This window comes from Sinocyclocheilus rhinocerous, unplaced genomic scaffold (genome assembly GCF_001515625.1).
Source record: "Sinocyclocheilus rhinocerous isolate Xijiao unplaced genomic scaffold, SAMN03320098_v1.1 scaffold2725, whole genome shotgun sequence".
Classification (NCBI taxonomy): domain Eukaryota; kingdom Metazoa; phylum Chordata; class Actinopteri; order Cypriniformes; family Cyprinidae; genus Sinocyclocheilus; species Sinocyclocheilus rhinocerous.
The window spans coordinates 49,235-75,383 of record NW_015635048.1 but is presented as its reverse complement, the minus strand read 5'-3'; the positions used below and the strand labels follow the sequence as shown (position 1 = coordinate 75,383).

At 35.9% G+C, this 26,149-nt stretch overlaps 1 protein-coding gene across 1 annotated transcript in view; it reads right to left on the bottom strand.

Annotated features, from left to right (window-relative positions):
* The window catches only part of LOC107746453 (ankyrin-3-like), a 125,251-nt gene that overhangs the window by 79,073 nt on the left and 20,029 nt on the right, over positions 1 to 26,149 (bottom strand). The window contains exons 2-5 of the mRNA XM_016560672.1: positions 11,430 to 11,531; positions 10,870 to 10,968; positions 10,343 to 10,441; positions 955 to 1,053 (exon numbers count right to left, since the gene is read on the bottom strand). Of these exons, the coding sequence (XP_016416158.1) occupies positions 955 to 1,053; positions 10,343 to 10,441; positions 10,870 to 10,968; positions 11,430 to 11,531 (399 nt within the window). The remainder of the gene's footprint in view (positions 1 to 954; positions 1,054 to 10,342; positions 10,442 to 10,869; positions 10,969 to 11,429; positions 11,532 to 26,149) is intronic.

The window sequence follows — 26,149 nt, the reverse complement described above, 5'->3', positions numbered from 1 at the left end:
CTTCCAAAAATGGACATGACTAGAAATCAGTGGTTAAGTTGTATTTACAACACTGTTCCAGAACAGTTTAACCCAAATATTCAGATGTGTGCAGTGCATTTTATGGAGGACTGTTTCCTGATCCTGTGAGTGTAGACTACAATGCCGGCTGTTCTGACTCACAGACTGTAAGTACGTTTTTTATATTTAAAGGATTTGCCACTGACGATTCAAACGCGAGTTTTTAGCAGTGTAGAGTAGCGCTTGTTGTTTGTCATTTCTCCGATCACAAATGCAGACATGGTTTTATGTTTATGCGGCGCGATGCAACGCGTAAAAAGACAGTATAATCATTATAATCTGTAATTATGTCCCCACTGGATGCAACAAATGCCTCGTTTATAATGGGTTTCAATGCTTTTGTCTCGTCGCTCCGGCCGAACAGGGCATCACAGTATGGTAGGTCGATGAGCTTTGTAAAAATCGACGCGTTTCAGAAAGACGGGGCATTGAGGAGAAACAATAATATACAGTATGTGGAAAATAATGTGTTTTTTTAACCTTAAACTGCATAAACACATTTCATTACACCAAATACACCAAATAATGTTCTTTTTAGCAACATCATATGACCCCTTTAAGTCTGAATTTCAAACAGGCCTTCATTCTCACCAACATGGATCATTAAAATGCAAACAGCTCTTCAAACATTGAAGTGTTCTCTGGTGCATAATCACTGTCTGAGTGGCACGAGGGCCTGGTACATTCTCAAGGACAGTGACGTCTGGCGCCCTGCTCTGTCATGCACCCACACACACACCACACACACTCCAAGCCAGGCATTCAATACCCTCACTGCGCAACTAGTGCTTGCATGCTGCCTTGAAAAGGACAGCAAGGTCACTGTGTATCATTGCTGCTGGGAATTGCAGTGAGGTAAGTGATGGATGGAGAGGAAGAGAAGGTTATGCTCACCTCTGTGGCAATGCTCTGACTGGATCCATTATCCAGTAGGAATTTGACGACGCCCAGGTGGTTTTCCTGGGCAGCCATGTAGAGTGGTGTGAAGCCATTCTGTAGCAGGAACAAAACTGCTTAGTGTGTGTAAATGTGTTTCATTCATATTCTCTTTCACTTTACTGAGCAACTAAACAATCAAATACATCCCACGCTTATCTGTGACTTGAATGCAAGATTAGGTCACAGCACTGCCTCTGACATACAGTAGCCTCATCTGCAGGATCTTACTGCAGTGATGCTGATTTCTCTAACAAGTTTAAGATCTTATTTGAAATACATTTAAACTTCAAATATACAGTATGTCTTTTCATTAGAATTTAACAACTGGCTTCTTTTTAATTAATGAGTGTGAACTGAATTGGCCACGCCCACAGGAAGTTGAACTGAAATGATAGGAGGAGGAAATGCAGCCAACCAAGAAAAAGACATTTAAATACAAACGTTTTTACATATACACCATTCATTTTGACTATTTGTTAATTTTTAAGTTCAATATTGAACAAAACATTAAACACAATAAAATGTTGAGTGGGGTATGAGTGGTTATGAACGAATGAATGAAACGCATTTGTCCGTGTTTCACTCCGTCTCGAATCGCGCTCGCGGAAAGCGCTTGAGAAACAGTGTCTCTTCCGTGGCTCGGTACGCTTTCAACTCGCTTTTTTAGTCTCGAGCAAGACTGTACGACATTCGCGTTACATGATTTGACTGATTTTTACATAGAAAGGGCGACAGCGCACCGCATTAACCGCTGCCCAAATTCAAAAACTAAACTAAAATTAAATCATCTTTGAGAGCAAGGGGGCCCCCTGGTGTTTCGGGGGCCCTACACAGCTTGCGTATTTTGCGTATAGGGAGGATCAGCTCTGCTGCTGACATTTCTCACAATGGAAAATTCAAAGAATTCTGTGAAAATGTAAGTTAAAAATGTGTACTACTCTCATGAGTAGTAAAAAAAACGCTCTGTTGATCTGTAGAGCTTTCTGTTATGCAAACATAAATTTAGTCTGGGTCTGGGTTTTAGCACTAACATACAGTACCACAGATGAAATGAGTCAGCTATAAAAGTAGCTAGCTAGCTAACATTGGCAAATGTGGGGTACACATAGTGTACATAATTTTTTTATACTACGGTGCAAAAAGAATAACCTTGTAAAAATATACTGTTCCAGCAAACCCCTGTAGCAACCTTTTTTTCAAACATATAACAATTTGCAATCAGCCTCCTCATTTAGCAAGCGAGTGTCTTTATTTTAAGCACTGGAGTGTGAGAAAGCAGAACCAGGCTGCACTTGTGATAAGTTCTGGAGATAAAACATTGTCTGTCTCTAGTCTCCCGCACACGTGTGTTTAATTTTGGACTCCCTGAGGATTGTTTCGGTGACAAGGCAAAAACGCATGCACTACTACAACTATCGACCATACCAGCTCCCAAATCCCAACAGGTTCTCCTCAAAATGGAGACATAAGTAGGTTATATTTAATGCAGCACTTCAAAATTCTTTTAGAGCTGTTTGAGGACAAACTGAGAACTTAAGTATCAGAACTTGCAATGCAACGCTGGAGCAACTCACATTCTCTGGGGGCTAAAAACAATGGATATTATCATAAACTGATTTTTATGGTTGGTTTTCTCTTTCTGATCAACCACTGTCATGACAGAGCAACAGAATCTTTTGAAGAGAATCTTGCTGAAGAAGTTAGTTGTGTGTATCGTGTAACTGTATAAGTAGTTACCTGTACAATAATACATCCAGGTTAATTAGCGGTAGGCTATAAAGTAAAACTAACAAAAAAGTAGCACTGTCTAGATTTTTCTGTGGTGTGACAGTTTTTTTTTATCGACTGTTTTCAACTTTTTATTGTTGAGTTTTAATACTGTGACCTGGTTCAATCATTCAAAACTCCTCATAGTATTGTAATAAATTATATAATCTGAAAAAGTTACCATTTTAAAAGATGTCGCCTCATTTTAAAGCTTCAGTGTAGTTAGTTTTATTTTCAAATGTTTTATGTTAATTATGTAGCTAACCATAAGTTAGCTAAGATTAGCTAGTACTGTTATTAGCAGGCCCAGACAAAATCTGCTGATGAATTTGCAATTTGTAGCTAACTACAGTTTGTAGCTAACTATTTTTAGTGTAGCTACAGTAAATTACTTGAAATTATGAGTAACTTTTAGCTTGGCAAGCTACTGTACAGTATCAAACTAGCTTCACAAATGCTAGGTTCAATGGCATACATTTTTAAAAACTTGTGCAGAGTGCATTTTTATATTAATAGTGTGTTCAAGTCCTCCTGGAATATTCATATTTATGAGTTGGAAAGTGTTTATGATAGAAACTGAAAAATTGGAAATTCGTATTTGTGAGTTGGAAAGTATCTATAACAGAAATAGGAAAATTTAAACTTCGTATTTACAACATCATTTGCATTCAAGTCATATAGCCAGCCGAAGAGGACGATGTACCCTTTCTTCAATTTTTTGTTATTTAATTTTTATTTTTTTATTCATAGATTTTTTATTGTACTTCTACACATGTTGAATAAAAAAGTGCATCAGTTTGTTTTGCTTTTTTATGTTTTTATTTAATTTATGAAGGTGCTGTAAATTGAACGATTATACTGTATTTTCTATGGTAATTGTACATTGCTACTGTATTTTGTACATGCTACTTTTTACTTCTAAATGGAAAAAAAAGAATTTCAATAATTTCAACAGTTTCTGTCAATACAGATGCTACATCTATTGCATTCACCATATTTTCTCACTGACACGACCCCAAATAAGAAAAGTTTCCCAGCCATAATTATGACTTTGAGGTGGCATTCACGTGTGTTCAAATTGTAAATGCATAAAGTGCGTAAATACTATCTTACTCACATGAATTGAATGCACCATAAGAATGGAAGTGTTTTACATTAAAAGCCACTCATGCTTTTTCAAGCACTGACAATACCTGAGACTGGGTGTTGATATTTGCTCCGTTATTCACGAGTTCCTTGACAACATCCACCTGTCCAGCGAGTGATGCTATGTGCAGAGCAGTGTTGCCTTTCTGGAATTAGGAGAACACAAGAGAACAGTTTGACTCAATGTACACAGTGACCCAATGTTTTTTCATAGACCAGCTGTGTTTTGAAATGCTTCCTCGCTATTTCTGTCACTGTTCTAGTACATAAATATCACTTTGAAGAATCCATTTTCTTCAGAGTTTCCAAAACCTCTACAGAAATCCTCCTCTTGAAGATCCTCAGCGTTCATAGACCAGCTGTGTTTTGAAATGCTTCCTCGCTATTTCTGTCACTGTTCTAGCACATAAATATCACTTTGAAGAATCCACTTTTCTTCAGAGTTTCTAAAACCTCTACAGAAATCCTCCTCTTGAAGATCCTCAGCAAATTTATTCCTGTGATGCAAAGCTGAATTTTCAGCATCATTACTCCAGTGATCAGCGTCACATGATCCTTCAGAAATCATTCGTCACTGTTCTAGCACATAAATATCACTTTGAAGAATCCACTTTTCTTCAGAGTTTCTAAAACCTCTACAGAAATCCTCCTCTTGAAGATCCTCAGCATGAAATAGTAGATCCAGCTCTTGGTAGAGGCTCAAAGTCAACCTGAACATCAGGCAACAGTGACTTTGAAGACTCGCTGATGCAGCAAAATCATGTCTATGAAGCCATGCACAGCTGAGTAACACACATGTCATCTTTAATTCATATGCTCAGTCATCTATACTAGTGCAAATAGTGCATTTATAGTGGTGTGTTATAATATCTGATCTGATGAGGGGGGTCTTACCTTTGTTGCGGCGTCCACAGTGGCACCAAGTTTAATAAGCTCAGCCGCAACCTCCACATGGCCTTCTTTAGATGCTAGATGAAGAGCGTTCAACCCATTCTGCATCCAGAGAAACAGATGAATCATGAAAATGCATTCATTAGCTGCTTATTTACATTATTTGGGATTATAAACAGGCATATAAGAGACAGAAAATATTATTTAACAGTCTAAATCAGAATTAGAAAGTCTCAAGGGCCGTGGATATGTTTTTGAAAGAAGTCTCTCATATACTCAACAAGGCTGAATTTATTTGATTCAAAATACAGTAAAAACAGTGGCTTTGTAAATATTATTATTGTTTTCTATTTTAATATATTCAAAAATGTAATTTATTCCTGTGATGCAAAGCTGAATTTTCAGCATCATGTCAATACAGATGCTACATCTATTGCATTCACCATATTTTCTCACTGACACGACCCCAAATAAGAAAAGTTTCCCAGCCATAATTATGACTTTGAGGTGGCATTCATGTGTGTTCAAATTGTAAATGCATAAAGTGCGTAAATACTATCTTACTCACATGAATTGAATGCACCATAAGAATGGAAGTGTTTTACATTAAAAGCCACTCATGCTTTTTCAAGCACTGACAATACCTGAGACTGGGTGTTGATATTTGCTCCGTTATTCACGAGTTCCTTGACAACATCCACCTGTCCAGCGAGTGATGCTATGTGCAGAGCAGTGTTGCCTTTCTGGAATTAGGAGAACACAAGAGAACAGTTTGACTCAATGTACACAGTGACCCAATGTTTTTTCATAGACCAGCTGTGTTTTGAAATGCTTCCTCGCTATTTCTGTCACTGTTCTAGCACATAAATATCACTTTGAAGAATCCACTTTTCTTCAGAGTTTCTAAAACCTCTACAGAAATCCTCCTCTTGAAGATCCTCAGCATGAAATAGTAGATCCAGCTCTTGGTAGAGGCTCAAAGTCAACCTGAACATCAGGCAACAGTGACTTTGAAGACTCGCTGATGCAGCAAAATCATGTCTATGAAGCCATGCACAGCTGAGTAACACACATGTCATCTTTAATTCATATGCTCAGTCATCTATACTAGTGCAAATAGTGCATTTATAGTGGTGTGTTATAATATCTGATCTGATGAGGGGGGTCTTACCTTTGTTGCGGCGTCCACAGTGGCACCAAGTTTAATAAGCTCAGCCGCAACCTCCACATGGCCTTCTTTAGATGCTAGATGAAGAGCGTTCAACCCATTCTGCATCCAGAGAAACAGATGAATCATGAAAATGCATTCATTAGCTGCTTATTTACATTATTTGGGATTATAAACAGGCATATAAGAGACAGAAAATATTATTTAACAGTCTAAATCAGAATTAGATAGTCTCAAGGGCCGTGGATATGTTTTTGAAAGAAGTCTCTCATATACTCAACAAGGCTGAATTTATTTGATTCAAAATACAGTAAAAACAGTGGCTTTGTAAATATTATTATTGTTTTCTATTTTAATATATTCAAAAATGTAATTTATTCCTGTGATGCAAAGCTGAATTTTCAGCATCATTACTCCAGTGATCAGCGTCACATGATCCTTCAGAAATCATTCTAAGGGCGTGTTCACACTTGGCGTCTTTTTTGACAAGAAAAAGTTGACAAGAGCGCTTTTTTAGTAAAATAAAAAGCTGGCAGCATTTTGGTTACAAATAGCAGCCGAGGACGTCTTTTGTTGCTATAACAACAGCTGCAACAGTAGCCTAGTACTGTGTGCTGCAAAAATTTAGAGAAAGAGTAAAAAGTTGGCTCTTGCTTTGGCTTTTGAAGTTAACGGGGAGGGTAATGTCAGTTCACAACAACGTTTGTGGGTGTGCGACATTATACGGGGAAGGAAACTGTATGGTGCTTACCATCGGCGCCGATTTATGTTTCTGCCGGCGGGTGCAAAAAACGAGCATTTTATTTATTTTTTTACACATTTTCGCTGTTTCCATGAGTAAATGATAACCGGGCTAAGTTATTATACACATACGCAAAACAAATGCTTAACATATTTAAACATTCTCATTACGCAGTAATTAATTATACTGGGTGTTAGTTCTTTTCTAGAGTAGCCTAGGCTATACTCCGTTCGATGCTGCGTTTGATTAATTCACTACACAAAATGTATCTTGCGAAGTGAAATGCATGCAATTACCAACCAAATAATACACACATTTTTTCTATGAGGGTAGCGCTTCACTAAATAAAATTATTTAATAAATACCTGTTTACAAAAAGCACTTATTCGCGTGTCGTGTACACAGGACAAAGTTTGAGGGCGCACACGTAATAGGGAGTGCAGAGCCATGATCACTGGTTGGGTTGGATCACTATATGGGAGAGCAAGCCCGCTGCAAGCCACTCGCTTGTCTTTGGTCAGCTGTCAAAAAGGTCAGCTTCGTAACTTTGCAGATATTGTTTATGCTCAAACAGCAACATTACACACTAACTAACGTTAAAAAAGTGAAATCGCAATGAACCACCCCTTTAAAAAGTTGAACTTTTTTCAACTTGAAAAGACACTGAGCTGCAGAAAAAAACGCCGGCGGTGGAGTTTTAAAAAGCGCTCAGGACTTTTTTGAAAACACGGTTTACTCCATAGGATTATAATGTAAAACAGATGCTGCCAGATTCAAAAAAGACGCAACGTGTGAACATAGCCTTAAATGTTAATTTGCTGCTCAATAAACATCAATGTTGAAAACAGGTGCGCGGCTTAACAGATGTGATGAACAAAAAGTTAAAAAGAAGAGCATTTATTTGAAATTGAAATCTTTTGTAAGATTATAAATACCTTTACTGGTTATTTTGATCAGTTTTAATCAGAGGCGGACAGTAGTGAAGTATTTTTACTTTACTCAAGTAAATTTAAAAAGTATCTGTAGTTTATCAGAGTGTTTTTCTTTGGAAAACTTTTACTTCACTACATTCCAAAGCATAATATCATACTTTTTACTGCACTACATTTCATAAATAAAAGTTGTTGTTTGTTTTACTTTTAATACTTAAGAATATTAAAAATGTAGTACTTTCATGTACTCAAGTAAATCTTTGAATTACTTTTACTTGAGTAAACGTAAGGAAGTAATAGATTTCTAATGTAATTAAGCATTAAATGATATTTAATATGAAACGTAGTGCAGTAAAAAGTATGATATTATGCTTTGGAATGTTGTGAAGTAAAATTTTCTAAAGAAAAACACTCTGATAAAGTACAGACACTTGAAAAGTACTTTTACAGCAAAGTAAAAATACTTCACTACTGTCCGCCTCTGGTTTTAATGCACCCTTGCTGAATAAAAAAATATTAATTTATTTAAAAAAAACATCTTATTGACCCCAGCCTTTAGAATAGTAGTATATAGTGCAAATTAAATGTTCATTTTACAAAAACAAAGATGTATGACCTGGTTGCAGATGTTGATGTCCACACCAGACTTTATATAATCGAGGGCCTTCTCAAGGTTTCCAGCTCGGGCCGCTCTGAGGTAACTGGCATTACTGTCAGTCTGAAAGAGAGAGAAATAACAATCAGATCTTTCTCTTCACAACCCCTGACTGATCAATAGGAACCAATAGCACCATGAGCTGATGCTTTCAATTATCAAGAGAGAGAAGGAAGTCCTCGAAAAAGAAGAGTTAACAAAATTCAATCTATAGCATCATCTGCATCTAAGCAAAAACCTGAAAGATAAGAGAAAGAGATAAAGCATATTATTGCTGGACATGGCAACCACATAGCGACATGCAGACACAGACAAGCACCAAATCTATCTATCTATCAAAATCTATTCTAACTATTTTGCTCATGTATCAAGTGCTTTGAGAAGTGAAGTGCAGCTGAGATCTGTATACGAACGGCTGATCGTGCAGCAGGTCAATGGCAAGAATCCCGCTGCCGCTCCTGTGTCTGATAATAGGCTAGCTGACATTTGTAATAACAGAAACACAAATAAACAGTAATTCTGTGGAAAACTGGCTGTTGTTATGTAAAACAGGGCCTGAGAAAATGTCACAGCTCTAAGAGTGGGATTCCAGAGGCATTCACACAGGAAGTCATCAGCATGAGGAGCAGTAATGGATGCTTTCATCCTGTCAGAGTAAAGACGTCACACACCTGACTAAGCATCCTATTATTACTAGTATTACATGAGTGTGCTGCTCTTTTCCATCCTCCTCATAATTTTTTCCATTTGGAAAGTGGTTTTCTCCCACCACGATAATTTCAGCTTCACTTAAAATATATTTGTTTAGGCCTGGGGTTTATAAGAAATGTTGTTTATGATGAATGTAACTATAATTTGTTTGTTTTATGCTTATATATTTCCTTCATGCTCTATTTTAAAAACGAAACTAAAGTGGGTACTAAAATGCATGTTTCTAGTGTTTCTTTAAAGGTTTGCTTTACCAGTATTTTACATTATCTAATAATAAATTGTGAAATGTGTAAAATGTGTTTTTTTTCTCAACAATGCATATGTATGTGAAGAGTTCATTTGCAAAAGCAGATAACTCCATTTTTAACAATTTTCAAAAATGATGTTTTTTCATTGTGCATTCCAATTAATCTCGATCAAACTGCAGTTGGGTTATTTTGATTAAGTTAAAAAAGAACAAAAAAATACAGCTAACTAACAATAAAAGACAGTAAAAACATAATAACATAATAAAAAAATGATTTTTGAAAATTAAATTATGAGTAACTTTTAGCTTGGCAAGCTACTGTACAGTATCAAACTAGCTTCACAAATGCTAGGTTCAATGGCATACATTTTTAAAAACTTGTGCAGAGTGCATTTTTATATTAATAGTGTGTTCAAGTCCTCCTGGAATATTCATATTTATGAGTTGGAAAGTGTTTATGATAGAAACTGAAAAATTGGAAATTCGTATTTGTGAGTTGGAAAGTATCTATAACAGAAATAGGAAAATTTAAACTTCGTATTTACAACATCATTTGCATTCAAGTCATATAGCCAGCCGAAGAGGACGATGTACCCTTTCTTCAATTTTTTGTTATTTAATTTTTATTTTTTTATTCATAGATTTTTTATTGTACTTCTACACATGTTGAATAAAAAAGTGCATCAGTTTGTTTTGCTTTTTTATGTTTTTATTTAATTTATGAAGGTGCTGTAAATTGAACGATTATACTGTATTTTCTATGGTAATTGTACATTGCTACTGTATTTTGTACATGCTACTTTTTACTTCTAAATGGAAAAAAAAGAATTTCAATAATTTCAACAGTTTCTGTCAATACAGATGCTACATCTATTGCATTCACCATATTTTCTCACTGACACGACCCCAAATAAGAAAAGTTTCCCAGCCATAATTATGACTTTGAGGTGGCATTCATGTGTGTTCAAATTGTAAATGCATAAAGTGCGTAAATACTATCTTACTCACATGAATTGAATGCACCATAAGAATGGAAGTGTTTTACATTAAAAGCCACTCATGCTTTTTCAAGCACTGACAATACCTGAGACTGGGTGTTGATATTTGCTCCGTTATTCACGAGTTCCTTGACAACATCCACCTGTCCAGCGAGTGATGCTATGTGCAGAGCAGTGTTGCCTTTCTGGAATTAGGAGAACACAAGAGAACAGTTTGACTCAATGTACACAGTGACCCAATGTTTTTTCATAGACCAGCTGTGTTTTGAAATGCTTCCTCGCTATTTCTGTCACTGTTCTAGCACATAAATATCACTTTGAAGAATCCACTTTTCTTCAGAGTTTCTAAAACCTCTACAGAAATCCTCCTCTTGAAGATCCTCAGCGTGAAATAGTAGATCCAGCTCTTGGTAGAGGCTCAAAGTCAACCTGAACATCAGGCAACAGTGACTTTGAAGACTCGCTGATGCAGCAAAATCATGTCTATGAAGCCATGCACAGCTGAGTAACACACATGTCATCTTTAATTCATATGCTCAGTCGTCTGTACTAGTGCAAATAGTGCCTTAATAGTGGTGTGTTATAATATCTGATCTGGTGAAGTGGGTCTTACCTTTGTTGCAGCGTCCACAGTGGCACCAAGTTTAATAAGGTCAGCCACAACCTCCACATGGCCTTCTTTAGATGCTAGATGAAGAGCGTTCAACCCATTCTGCATCCAGAGAAACAGATGAATCATGACTGTTTATAAATACTATTTAGGACTACAATGAGGCATATCAGATGGAAAATGGTTCATGGTTAATCAAATCTAAATCAGAGCTACTCAACATTAGAAAGTCTCTTATGCTCACCAAGGCTGCATTTATTTAGTCAAAAATAGAGTAAAAACAGTAGCTTTGTGACATATTTTTACAATTTAAAATTGTAATAATATTTTTAATATATGCAGATTTGCTGCTCAATAAACATTTACCAATGCTAACAACAGCTGTGCTACTTAATATGTTTGTGGAAACCCTATTTCAGTATTCTTTAGAAATTTCAAGAGAAGAGCATTTATTTGAAATAGAAATCTTTTGTGACATTATAAATGTCTTTACTGTCTAGTTTGGGAGTATATACTGTAGTACAAATTTAAATGTTAATTTTACAAAAAGGAAGGTGTATGACCTGGTTGCAGATGTTGATGTCCACACCAGACTTTATATAATCGAGGGCCTTCTCAAGGTTTCCAGCTCGGGCCGCTCTGAGGTAACTGGCATTACTGTCAGTCTGAAAGAGAGAGAAATAACAATCAGATCTTCCAGAGATACCATGAGCTGATGTTTTCAATTATCATGAGGGAGAAGGAAGTCCTCAAAAAAGAACAGTTATCAAAATCCAATCTATAGCATAATCTGCATCTGCAAGCAAAACCCAAAAATAAAAATAAAAGTAAGAGACGAAGCATATTTTTGATGGATATGGCAACCACATAGCGACATACAGAGATTTCCGCTCAGACAAGCACCAAAAAAAAAATCTAACAATTTTGCCTATGCATCAAGTGCTTTGAGAAGTGAAGTGCAGCTCAGCTCGGTAAACAAACGGATTGTCAAGATTCCCACTGCCTCTGCTGTGTCTGATAATGAGCTAGCTGACATTTGTAATAACAGAAACACAAATAAACAGTAATTCTGTGGAAAACTGGCTGTTGTTATGTAAAACAGGGCCTGAGAAAATGTCACAGCTCTAAGAGTGGGATTCCAGAGGCATTCACACAGGAAGTCATCAGCATGAGGAGCAGTAATGGATGCTTTCATCCTGTCAGAGTAAAGACGTCACACACCTGACTAAGCATCCTATTATTACTAGTATTACATGAGTGTGCTGCTCTTTTCCATCCTCCTCATAATTTTTTCCATTTGGAAAGTGGTTTTCTCCCACCACGATAATTTCAGCTTCACTTAAAATATATTTGTTTAGGCCTGGGGTTTATAAGAAATGTTGTTTATGATGAATGTAACTATAATTTGTTTGTTTTATGCTTATATATTTCCTTCATGCTCTATTTTAAAAACGAAACTAAAGTGGGTACTAAAATGCATGTTTCTAGTGTTTCTTTAAAGGTTTGCTTTACCAGTATTTTACATTATCTAATAATAAATTGTGAAATGTGTAAAATGTGTTTTTTTTCTCAACAATGCATATGTATGTGAAGAGTTCATTTGCAAAAGCAGATAACTCCATTTTTAACAATTTTCAAAAATGATGTTTTTTCATTGTGCATTCCAATTAATCTCGATCAAACTGCAGTTGGGTTATTTTGATTAAGTTAAAAAAGAACAAAAAAATACAGCTAACTAACAATAAAAGACAGTAAAAACATAATAACATAATAAAAAAATGATTTTTGAAAATTTTTATAAACGGAGTTATCTGTTTTTGCAAATAAACTCTTCATATATATATAAAAAATGTAGTTTTTTTTCTCACAGAGCAGTAATGACAATTTTCTTAAAATAAATAAATAAAATGAAAAAAATTCTTATCTCTTTACTTTCATTTTTGGATGATACATGACCAGACATTTCTTGACAGTTTTTGTATGATTCTAATAAAAACATTAAAGGATTTTATGTTTTTTCATGTGTATGGTAGCCTATATTATGATAATAATAATAATAAATAATAATAATAAATAAAATAATAAATAAATTCATCCATGCCTTCCGCTAAAGTCCAACTTTATATTATAAAAGTGCAATGAAGGAAAATTGAAGCTTCTAGTACGTGATCATCCAGCCACATGCTAATTTCATCACTGTGTTTCAGCTGTCATGAAATATATGTTAATAACAGCTGTCCATCCTAGTTTAATGCCAGATATACTTCACATGCTTTACTGTTACATCTGTCTGTGCATTTCTATATTAACAGGTCTCAATGCATGAAATGCTAAAGCATTGTATTCTAAAGATATGAATGAGGTACAACAAAAACAGGACACGTAAATACTCTAGTCCAATAATTCAACACAGGGCTAAGAGCAGCTCTGATACATGACATTAATGAGCATGTAATAACTGTAGATCTGAGAATAAGGAGTGGTCTGGGCCAACAGTTCAGAGTCCAGATATTCACACACTGACAGAGAGAGAGAGAGAGAGAGAGAGACAGACAGAGGGTGTGTCTGCTGTTGCTGCAGTGCTGTAGTCCTGGCACACCCCGACACTCACATGAACACATGCTGTCTGCATCACAATCCATTCACACACTCTCCTATCCCACACCAGTCATGACACACTTTAACATCTTTGATTTACGTAACTAAAACTGGGGAGCAATTTTCAAAAAATGTTATATTGATTCTTTTATACTCTTCCTACTTAAATACTTCAAACAGTTTCCATACAGTCTGGTAAAATATAATCAAAAAAGGAGCACATTATAAAGCATATAGTACACTTGAGATAAATAGTATGCTTGTAGTATGTCTGAATTTGCAGTATTCATAATATTTTTATCATAGTATTTTTTTGGTCACAAATGTTTTAATGGCCACAAATAATGCTACTGATGATACTTTACGTCCATTATTACACAACGCTTCTCCGCCACGGACAAGTTATTCTGGCAATCTGTGTTTTCAATGTTATATGGTAGGGGGCACTGTTACGAATTTTCTGAAATAGTATAGCACTTCCAAATCCAAAAACAAGTGAAACAGAAGATCTGCGTAAACCAGAGGAAGTGGATAGAAGTTGTTTACTCACACGTAAGGTAACATGATCACCAAACATTCGGCAGCATATAAATCAAAAAAGAATAACATATGAAGAGGTATTCAACTGCACAAGCTTTAGAGGTGTTGATAGACTCTGACTCTTTTTTTTTTTTTTGATGGAATCATCAATTAAAAAGACTATCAAACTGTTGCTTGTTTGTTTGAACATCATAGCAACACAGCAGCACTGGCTTAACCAATGGTGTGACGTTTGGGGCGTGGCTATCTGTTAGTTTAACCAATAGCAGGTAAGGGGAGCGTTCAATAAATCTGTTTGAAACAGTCATTATTTTTTACAATTTCGTTTGGCGATGCTATTGGTGTAGAAACTATACACTTCACCTTTATATAAATGATTGTGTAAATCTTTGAAATGCACCCAAACTATAAATAAGGTTGTAAATATTTCATACGGGTTAATCAGTAATCATTTCATACACTTTCAGTCTTTCACTTCTTCTAGTAATATCAATCCCTGGCTTCTGTCTAGATACTCTAGCATGTAGAAATGTCATCCTCTGTCTGTGTAATGTGGGCTCAACCTCTGCAGTGTGTGGGAGTTTCCTTTGAACATCTCTCTCTGTCTGCCTCCCTCTCTCCCTCTCTCCCTCTCTCTCTCTCTCTGTATTACTAGGAACCACACAGTGTGTTCTGGAAAGGCCTGGATAAAACCTGCATGAAGTCATTTTCTTTTATCTTCAATATAAGTGGAATAATTAATATATTTGCTATAACGTCGCAGGCCTTATAAAATGAGGCGGCATCATAAACATTGCAATAATTGTAAGTTTTAAGTGGAATAATTAATATATTTGCTATAACGTCGCAGGCCTTATAAAATGAGGCGGCATCAAACATTGCAATAATTTTAATGAGTTTTTTTTAAATTTAGCCATTAAATTGAACTGAAATTACAGTTGTCATATCTGTCCATTTAATTATTCACTTAATAATTGACTCAGTGCTTCATTTGCATCAGCACTCAGAAATGTTTATGGCGTGTGCCATTTTTGTGAATTAAAATGTTGGTAACACTTCACAATAACATTCTTTTTTTTTTTTTTTTTGCATTTTATATTTTTCTCATTATTTTTATTTTAGCCAAAGATTTAGCAATTGTGTTGTGTTTTTTGTAATTTTAAGTCAATATGTCTATTTTTATAAACTGACTTTCAATTTTAGTTTTAATTCTTTAGTTAAACAATTAAATACTGCAAATTCAGCAAATAAATACTGATGTTCATTGTTTTTGTTCATGGTCGTATATTCAGGTACGAAGGTAATAAATGCTATAAAATTATTGTCAAAAGTCATAAAAAATCTAAGCTATATTGCCCAGCTCCAGCTACTGGAGACATAACTGTTTTATCCGACACCAGCTCTGCCACGGCTCATTGATTTAGCTGTGGGTGTCATGCAGCATTCTGTGGAGTATAAGTAAAACTCAATACAAAATGATTAGTTCAATACCCTGGCAAGGAATGGCTATCACAGGCTCATGTATAGATTTAGAAAACAAGATTTTTCTTAGATAGAACATGGAATTCAATCGATGCATCACTACAAAGAAGTCACCTTCATTTCTAAAGGACCAAATGGTGAAATGAACTTGAGAGGCCGAAACACAATGAAGCAAGCTCTGTCCTGCCGCTGTGGTTGACAGAATGCTCAGATCATCAGAGTGAGGCAATGTCCCGTCCCGCAGCCCAGCAATGACTGGATATGGGCTTTATCAGGGCTGATCATCAGCCAGCACTAGCAGAAGCCAAGCACAAGCATTACAGGAACACACATGCTAACACACTCCCACAATGAGGCCAGTTACAGCCAGTTAGAAGGGCTCATACACAGATCTCTAATGCTAATTTGCCAGTGTTATGATGCTCCTGCACAATTATTAGTTTTTTGATGTTGTTGTTGTTTGGTATTTTAACTGGCTGGTCAAGCAGCACTATTACTTTTGAGAGAAGACCAATTTTGATTATGAATTAAAAGGTAAACAAAAAGTTAAAATGAAACATATGCATAATTGCAAATCATTCACAATAATATCAATAACATGCATTTTGAAAATAGATGAGGTGAATTTGCATTTCATGTCAACTTTAAAGGAATTTAAAACTGTGTATTACTAAATCTGCAACAAAAAAGTATGTTATGGCAATGTACCGTCTGATACTGATCCTACTGTAATTCAATTATAATATCATTATTAATAATATATTAATTTGTCAATGATTACATTATTGATAATTATAAATAATATAATAATTTTAGAAATCAGATGTCCACTTTAAGGACATTTAAAACTGTGAAAATGTATTACTAAATCTGTAATAAAAGTCTATGTTGTGATAATGTACCATCTAATATTGATCTTATAAAAATGAAAGATTAATAATATAATTATTATTAATAATTTAATCGTTAACAGTTAATAATTATATAATAAGTAATTAATAAAATATAAAATATTTAATAAATATGTATAAAATATAATATTTATATTATAAATAAAATATACTATTAATGCTTAAATTGTTAATAATTATTAATAATATAACAAAATATTATTTTATATCAGATCACCACAATGACATTTTTACTTTATGCCTTAAAATATCAAAATGTTTTGAATTAAGTTTAAGTTATTAAAATTATGTAATTCAAAAATGTTAAACACATTTATCATATAATAACAAAAATTGAGTGATCTTTTGATTTGGACCTCTGTGCAACAAGAATCCCCTGCAGCATGCACTAGCAAGAACTCACATTGCTTCAGAAAATGTAAAAGTCTATAATTATTAATGCAAGTCCACACGTTAAGCGATGAAACCTTGCGAACTTATGCTAAATACATTCATGCTAAATGTACTGAGATTATATAAACGTTGATGTTGCAGCTCTTTGAGAACATCTTGTTCTTTGAAACATGATTAGTCTGGATTCATGTAAATCAGTATATAAGACAAGTACAAGCCATGATCTGTATGCAGCTGCCCACTTAATCCATATGACAAGCAAAACATGTAACACAATTACTGGAGATTATGCAGTTATCCAGTCAGGAATGTTTCCTTTGCAGCAACAAAAGAGTCGGATGAGCACATACACTGATTGCTTTACACACACGTCATTGTTTGTCTTTATAATGGGAGTTGTCTGCAGGGAGGCGAATGAGTGCAGTGTTTTAAGCCATAGAGAAAATCTGTCAATTGACACTGCACACACACACACACACACACACACTATCGCAGCATGCTCGGATAGCAGCACATGCATGAAGAGAGCTGAGTGTGTGATGTATCTGTCCTCATTCCTGACTCTTTTCAGTGTGGAATGCAGATAGAGCAGGACTGCAGAATGAAACGGTGTCCTGTGTCACGCTTTCTGATGATAAAGCATTAGCACATTCAAATCTCATCAAGCATGGATAATGAAAATAAAGGTGTAGGTGTTCACGTCCCACTGCCCAAACAGAATCAGACCATCTTTTCTTTATAAAGGGATTTATTCTTAAAAGCCTGAAGCATAATGGCTGCTGAAAATTCAGCTTTGCCAGCACAAGAATGCATTTTACAACACTTTTGATCCCACTATTTGACCGGGACATGAAGCCTGAAGGTCAGTTTTTCCCTCAAGAATATCTCGATGTTTCCTACTGGCTGTGTCTCTTTCAAATCCATTGATACTGAAAACACATTTTTTTAATAAAGTGTACTGATGAATCTGGTATACTGTATTAATAAACATGCCACAATGTTTACAAAAGCCACAATACTGTGCCTTTTGCCAGTTGAACCAGTGACTGGGTGAGCAAGTAGGCGACTGTATACTAAAGCCAGTATTCCTCTCAGACAATGTTTGAGGCATTAAGCAGCTGTTGAGAACATTATTATACGCAGATGCACTACTATAAGACGTGATTCCATGTTACATGATCTTGGGCAAATCCTTACTGTAAATGCTTTGAGGAAATCCTCATACAGGCCAAACTGTGGGAGAGCAGCCTACAAAGTTAGTTCACACTGACAACTGCAGAACAACAAAACAGAAAAACAATTGACAACTGTGAAAACACATGAGTGCCACAGAGTAGTGACAGACTAATGTTTGGTTATTTTGAGATTACTGGCATTAGGGTGAATGACATACAAATGATGCCATGATAAAGAAAAAGTTTTGTTTAAAAAAAAAAAAAAAAATTTGTATTCCCGTTGAATTCATATGGTTAAAAGCAAAGTTTATGTAGGCTAATGACTCTTAAGATGTCATGTGGTGTAACCATCAAGTAACCATTTAAAATGAAAAAAAAAGAAGTGTTTAAAAATGAACTTTTTGTATTCCTGTTGATTTCATATGGTGGAAAATAAAGTATATGTAATGACTCTAAGATGTCATATGGTGTAACCATCAAGTAAAAAGTAATAACATATTTTATGTGAGTGTACACATTATTTTCAGTGAGCTCAAATTAACTTTTTAAAGTGCCCCTATTATGGGTTATGAAAGGTTCATATTTTAGTTTTGGGAGTCCCCAATAACAAGTTGACATGCATGCAAGGTCAAAAAACACTTTCATTGTCTTATAATATGCATTTATTTTTACCTTACTTGCTCAACGACTCCCAAACGATTCGCTCAACGATTCATTTTTCCAAACCCCTCCTTTGCGTGACGCTAATCGGCAGTGATTGGTCGATTTAATTTCCATGCTGAAGCACAGTTTTGTGAAAGTATTATATTTTACAGAAACGTGACATGAGAAATTTGCATCAAATTTTGCACTAGGTTAGACAACCTGTTGCTTCTTGGAATATAAATTATATAAATTATTGGAATTTATATAATATAACTACATATGATCATATATTTCGGTTTTGATCCAAAAAACAATGTTTTATGTATATATAAGTCTGCATCCGTCATTTAAACGCCCGTATAGGTCAACCACTACCAAAGAGAACCAGGTTAGTCAGTCTACTACATGCCATGACAGTTGAACAGAACCTGACGCACAATCCGATCCACACTCCAACAAACTGGACCACATGCAAAATTCAGCCTCTGCACTGAATGACCCCAGCAGTAGAGTTCACAAGTTCAGATTTACATCAATCTAAATTAAAAGCTTGCAATCGAAACGTATCCCACCTCCTTCCTGTTGCACTGTCAGATGAAACCGGAGCCCTTTCGAGCAATGCACCACTACACATCAACCAAGCCCGGTAAACACCACACCATCTGCACTCAGCCAAACCTCCCATCTCACTCACCAACCCCAAATAAGATCAAACCCACCAGCTTCAGCCTTTTTACAGTGTTTCAAAGTGGAACTTACTGATTCTACATCTATCCCGTCCTCCATTGCAATGTTCGCCCCGCAGTCCTGAACAATCCCGGTAATCAATGAGCTAGAGTTTGGAATCAGCCACTCCGGAGGTGCATTAAAGCTGAAAACACATGTCCTTGTTAACTTTGAGATACTACGATTATGTAAAAAGGAAGCTGGGACGCTCCCGGATGCAGTCAAGAAGCATTACTGTACCCTACGTGCCGCACAAATCCACTTTATCATCAATACGGATGCGGGACGTTAGCACTATTAGCCATTCCCAGCTGTCACCCTCTGCTCCAACCGGCTCCGCATACTTTCTCGGATGGGACGGCACTTACCATATTTGTAGGCACTAGTGGTCTCTCTCCTAGCTGAGTGTAATCATGATCTGGTGGACCGAAATAGCAGCGGGCCCCTCCGTGTGGCAGGCCTCCCCGACTGGAATCTGTCCTGCGCGAGTCTTATTGTCATTCTGCTTATCAGCTCTTTTTACGCACCCCCCTCCTGTCCCCTCCACTGCACAAATACCCCGGCACAGGCAGCCAGATTCAGCACAACTCAACCTGCCGCTACTGTTAGGAGTCAGTCAGCCATGCTGGAGTACAGCAGCCCAGCTTAAGGGGGATTTGGGGCATTTCCCCAGGTATTATGAGTGCTTGCGGTGTTGCCCTGATCCTGGCTCTGCCAATCAGCACCTCTGGACTAGACTGGACTAGTTTGCCCGTGTCTTTTATCTCTCTCTCTTGCTCACAGTGCTCTGGGAGGTTGCAGCAGTCTCTGCCCGCATCAGCAACATTACACCACCAGCACCAGCCAACCCCCCTTGCCACACACACACACACACATTCCTACCCTCGTGCCCTTTCAGTCGCCCATCCCATTAATTAAATCAATGCCACCGACAGTAATTCACTGTGGAAATATGAACTAGCCTCATCTATTCGCAGTTTGAGACTAGATATTACATCATACTGTCAAAAAAGAAACATCTTTGAAAACAATGTAACTTAAATGGGTGCCAAAATTTGAAGTGTGTAATTTGCGCACTGGTAATGTCACCAAACTGAATTGATCCTTTGCAAAGCCCCGCTTTATAACGTTACTGACCAATCTTATCTTGGCAACTGTTGCCGCCATGTTATCAGAAAAGCTTTTGCTGTTCAGTGTAATGCTATGGATCTGTGTGTTGGGATAGTTTAAAAAGCAGTTTTATGGTAAAATATTGTTGCTGAGTCACACTGACACAAGGTCCTAAAAATGTATTCGGATACAGCTGTGAATTTCAAATAATTAGATACAAAATATCAAACCATGCGGCATTTGCAAATAAATCGCACTAGAAATGTTCTTATCTAACTTTACACTTTTTCAATAGTTTTTAACCAGGTCAGTTTTCATGAATGTATGAAGTCTGTTCCACTCAAGTTCACGCAGGTTTTGCAGCAGAACAACCAGCAGTGTAGTTTATTATATTAAAACTAACTCACTAACATGTTACACAAGTTTGACAACCAGAAAGTGACCCAGACATTTGTGTTCACTTTGAACAATATATTTATTGCTTTATATTTTGGAACATAAACTTTAGTGTGATTCTTTTCTTTGAAATGTGTTTGTATGGAAGTAAAACAATGACTAAACTATTTGAAATAAAAAGCTTGTTGAATTGCACTAATTGAAAAAAATACCCTGTTCGCATTTTAATGCATTGTATTTTTAGAGCTTGCATTTTTATGGGCTGAAATGCAACATGGTTGTATGTTTAAACTGTGCATATTTCAATTCAAAACATTTCACATACATTTTCATTATAAAAAATGCAATAATCCATATTCACCTTTCAGATTTCACTTCCAAAACATTCGGTCCGTTTAAAAATTTGACCTATAATATTCAACAGGTAATTGTCGGTCCATTTTATTTCGCTTTACAAATTCGCCTCCACAATTCAACAAGCTTTTTAATTTCAAATACTTTAGTCATTATTTTACTTCCATATGTTTGTGTTATATTTCTTTAAAATAAATGTGCAGCCCTGGATTCTCACACAAACCCAGCCATGTTTTGATACAGCAACAGAGCCACAGTGTTGCCACTTGGTGCTATTATATTTGTCTCTACAAGTAAGCTTGATAGGAGAAAGTATTTTCACAAAAATGAACAAATGACATTTAAACAATCAGAAAAGCAAAATGAGTGATAAAGAGAGACTTGTCCTGATTGGTCAACAGCCCACAAACCAGAGACCAGTATCAAATCGATGGTCCACTCATGGTCATAGACAGATGCTCATGTTTGTGTTTACTGAACACTGACCTCAAAAAACATGTGTTTAAATACAGTGGGACGCAAGCTGAGGATCTATACGTCTCCTCAGTAGTGCAGTGTTGCCATAGCAACCCAACCCTCACTGCAGAGGGGACGTGAGCCCTGAAATGAAATTCGCCTTCACACAAACACAGTATGAGAAGACGTGATCCGCCACACCAGATCACACCATTTATCAATCTGGACAATCAGTTGTCTGCCTCAGTAAGTACACTCTGTCCCCTTCAGTCCCACCACTTCAAACACCAACACTCATGAAGTTTGTTCACAGTGACCCTTAGGACACAAATAAAAATTTGCAGGAATTCAAACTCGATCTTAGGGGGAATTAACGAAGAATGAACTGCCCACTGATAGCTAAATTCATTTGTGCATGCTGTGTGTTTTTAGCACTAGCTCCAGTAAAGGAATTGGTTGATTCTTAAACAGAATATTTAATTTTTATTTTAGAAAATAAACTTTCTTAAAGCAATTTTACACGTTCACTAGTTGAATTAGTTTGTCTTTAAACATGCACGCATCACAGGAGAACTATGTCTTTTTTGTTCAGTCTGATGAAAATAAACATGTTTACACAATAATTTACCGTTTGCAAAGAGCTTGATTGACAGGCGATCTGACCAATCAGAATGCGGATATTATGTGCCACCGCTGCTATCCGTGCCCAAAATCTACAGCCGGTCTCCACAGAAATCCATGTTAAAACGGGGTAAAAAAGAATCAAATGAATTAAAACTTTTTCAATATAACTAAATATAAATGTGTGCGGAGGCTTAAGCTGTGCTGTTGTTGGCTGCCACAGTAACGGTAATAAGCTAAGGAATTCCTTTAAAGTACTTGTTTTGCGTACCAGAAAACCTGTCATGTCCGGCACTGTATGCATGGCTTGCAGCGCTTAAGTTAAAATACTGAGTGTGAAATATGTTAAAACATGTGCTCTTATCATTCTGTGGACAAAATCCTGTGAACATCGCCCCGATCGGGAGCTGTATATGCACATGTGCGCTCATCTGTAAATTGATGAAACTATGGCGCCATGTGCTTTTTAAAACCATTTTCATAGGTTTCACGTTATATTGTTGGCTCGGAAATTATGTAAATGCGCATGACCAGTAGCCGCAGCTGTATCCCTTCTAGCCTTTAACCACAAATCAGACAGGAGAGTAGATTAACTTTGGTGGATTTACACTTGAAAAATGGTGTGTTCCGTGGTTGACATAAAATTCTGATGTGTATTTATGTTCATTTCGTGCTTTACGTATATGAAAAGGCGATCGGTTCACGTGTTTGAACTGAGGCAATACAGTGATCTGTCATGGCACATTGGCTACATTTACATGCAACCAAATAATCCATTTGTAATCGGATTGAAAGCTCAATCGGACTGAAAAGCCTTCATGTAAACACCGTAATCGATCCGATTGAGCTTGATCGGAATGAAATTTCGATCGGATTGAAGGAGGTGGTTTATTCCTTTTCTAATACGATTGAGAGTGCATGTAAACACTCGATCGGATTGAACCTTGAAACTGAAAGGACTGCGCATGTGCACATTGGCTACGTTTACATGCAACCAAATAATCCGTTTGTAATCGGATTGACGGCTCAATCGGACTGAAAAGCCTTCATGTAAACACCGTAATCGATCCGATTGAGCTTGATCGGAATGAAATTTCGATCGGATTGAAGGAGGTGGTTTATTCCTTTTCTAATACGATTGAGAGTGCATGTAAACACTCGATCGGATTGAACCTTGAAACTGAAAGGACTGCGCATGTGCAATGACACAGAAATAGCGTAATGACGTATGACGCGCGGAACGAACCGCTCTTCCTTTTGAATAAAGTGTTGTATAAATGCGTGTCCTGTCATTATAAAAATTCTGCTATTAAAAACAAATAAAGAAACCGTGTAGGAGAGTGGTTATTATGTGCAAACAGTGAGAAACTCTATATTTGTGCAGTGCGCATGTCAAAAAAAAATCTATTCCGATTTGAAGCTTGTGACATACAGGGGTGTGAAGTAACGAATTACAAATACTCACGTTACAGTAATTAAGTAGTTTTTATCAGTAATTGTACTTTTTTAAGTAGTTTAAAAATGGTGTACTTTTACTTTTACTTGAGTACATTTTAAGTGATGTATCGGTACTTTTACTCCGCTATTTTCCTCCGTTTGTGGTCGTTACATGCTTATTTTAATTTTATTTTTATCCATCAACGTGATTGGATAGAGAGTAATAGGTCTCGTGACTTTCGTCAAATCAAATAGTGCATAGACAACTTTAACGCGCACATCAACCCGATCACTTTATTTAGCGTTTATGTAAACACTACATTCAGATTCATCAATTGGAATGAATTCGGTCCGATTGAAATAAAAATTGTGCATGTAAACGTAGCCACTGAAGAGCCACAAAATGGTATTTATTGTTTGAATTTCTTTAAAAATGACAAAATTTGAAAGCTGAGAGTCATGAGACCTTGTTTCATATCAGAAGTAACCTGCTCTGTCTTGTCTGTCTGCACGTTGTCAGTTTCCTCTTTGCGCTGCGATGTATTTTTCACTGCGTGAGAGCATGGTGTGTAGTGTGAGAGCGGCATTGTTTGTCGGGGAAAGCAAGAGTAACTAAGGGCGGGTCTTTGCGAATGGTCAATTATTACAATTGTTTATAATAATTTTACACTTTGTTAGATTATTATTGTTGAAAAAAATAATTTATATTTTTATAATGAATTTTCTAACAAGATTTCATGAGAAATCATAACTGTTTTACAAGGTGGGGATTTCATATGAATTAATATGTTTTGATTTGTATGACAAGTCCACAAGAAAACCTAACCACAAGTAAACCTAACCGTCAGTAAGCGGAATGTACAAAAATGTACAAATGAGATCATACGAATTTATACAAGTTAGCCATGTCACCAAAAAAACAATTTACCAAAAAGTTACAAAATTGCCATGAGAGTGTGTTGGAATTTTCCTATTTTAGGACTGAAAATGCGTAACAAGTTTAAAACAATAAAACAGTAACACAGATGTCCTCTAAATAGTACTGAAAGTAAATAAGGAGAGCATAATAAAAAGTTTCCAAAATATTTTAATCCTTGTGCTGTGCTGAAAATCCTTAACCTAATTTGGTGTTCCAGGTCAAAAATGACTATTTAAAAAATTGCATGTAAATATTTAGTCAAGGTATATTATCACCAAATATAGCTGATCATTTCTGACTGGAAACACTAGAAGTCTTAGGAACACCACAAGTTGGGGGAAAAAATCCTTAAAAAGCAAAAAAATTATTCAGTTTTTGGGGGAAGTTGGTAACACTTTAGTATAGGGACCAATTCCGACTATTAACTAGTTGCTTATTAGCATGCCTATTATTAACATATTGACAAAAATGACTATTTAAAAAATTGCATGTAAATATTTAGTCAAGGTATATTATCACCAAATATAGCTGATCATTTCTGACTGGAAACACTAGAAGTCTTAGGAACACCACAAGTTGGGGGAAAAAATTCTTAAAAAGCAAAAAAATTATTCAGTTTTTGGGGGAAGTTGGTAACACTTTAGTATAGGGACCAATTCCGACTATTAACTAGTTGCTTATTAGCATGGCTATTATTAGCATACTGGCTGTTTATTAGTACTTATAAAGCACATATTCTTCATGACCATATTCTACATCCCTAATCCTACCTAATACATAGACTTAACAACTACCTTAACTAACTATTAACAAGTAGCAAATTAGGAGTTTATTGAGGCAAAAGCCATAGTTAATGGTTTGTTAATAGCGAGAATTGGACCTTAAAACAAAGTGTGACCGGGAAGTTGTTATACCCATGTGTGACCAAAGTCAGTAAGTTTTAGTCCAATTCGATAACATAAAATAGCATTTTCGGAAATAAAGAAAATCCTCTCTGGGTCAAAAAGACAAGAACACAACATGAGGGTCAATAAAAATCAACCCCTGGGACTTAAAAATGCCTTGCAATTTCAAACACTGAACACGGCCACAAAAATTCTTAAAATTCTTTAACCAGTAACTGCCATGATGATCACTGGAAATTGTTGATGATGCAGAACAATAACACTGCATATGTTATGCATATGGTATTAGAGGTCGACCGATAGTGGATTTTACCGATACCGATAGCTAGGTTGGACCACACTGACCGATAACGATTAATCAACCGATAGTTTTTAAAATGGATATGAAAACTAAAATAGTGCTTTACTATTAAAAAAAAAAAAACAGAACTGAACTGAACCATGCTTAGTAAATGAATAAAAATATGAATATTAATTATTGATCATTAAAGTTAGTTCATAGTTTATTAACTAATGTTAACAGAAGAAACTTTAAAATGTAAAAATTTATTAATAATAGTAAATGTTGAATTAACAAGGAGCCATACTTATCCAGCTTTCATTAATCTTAATGTT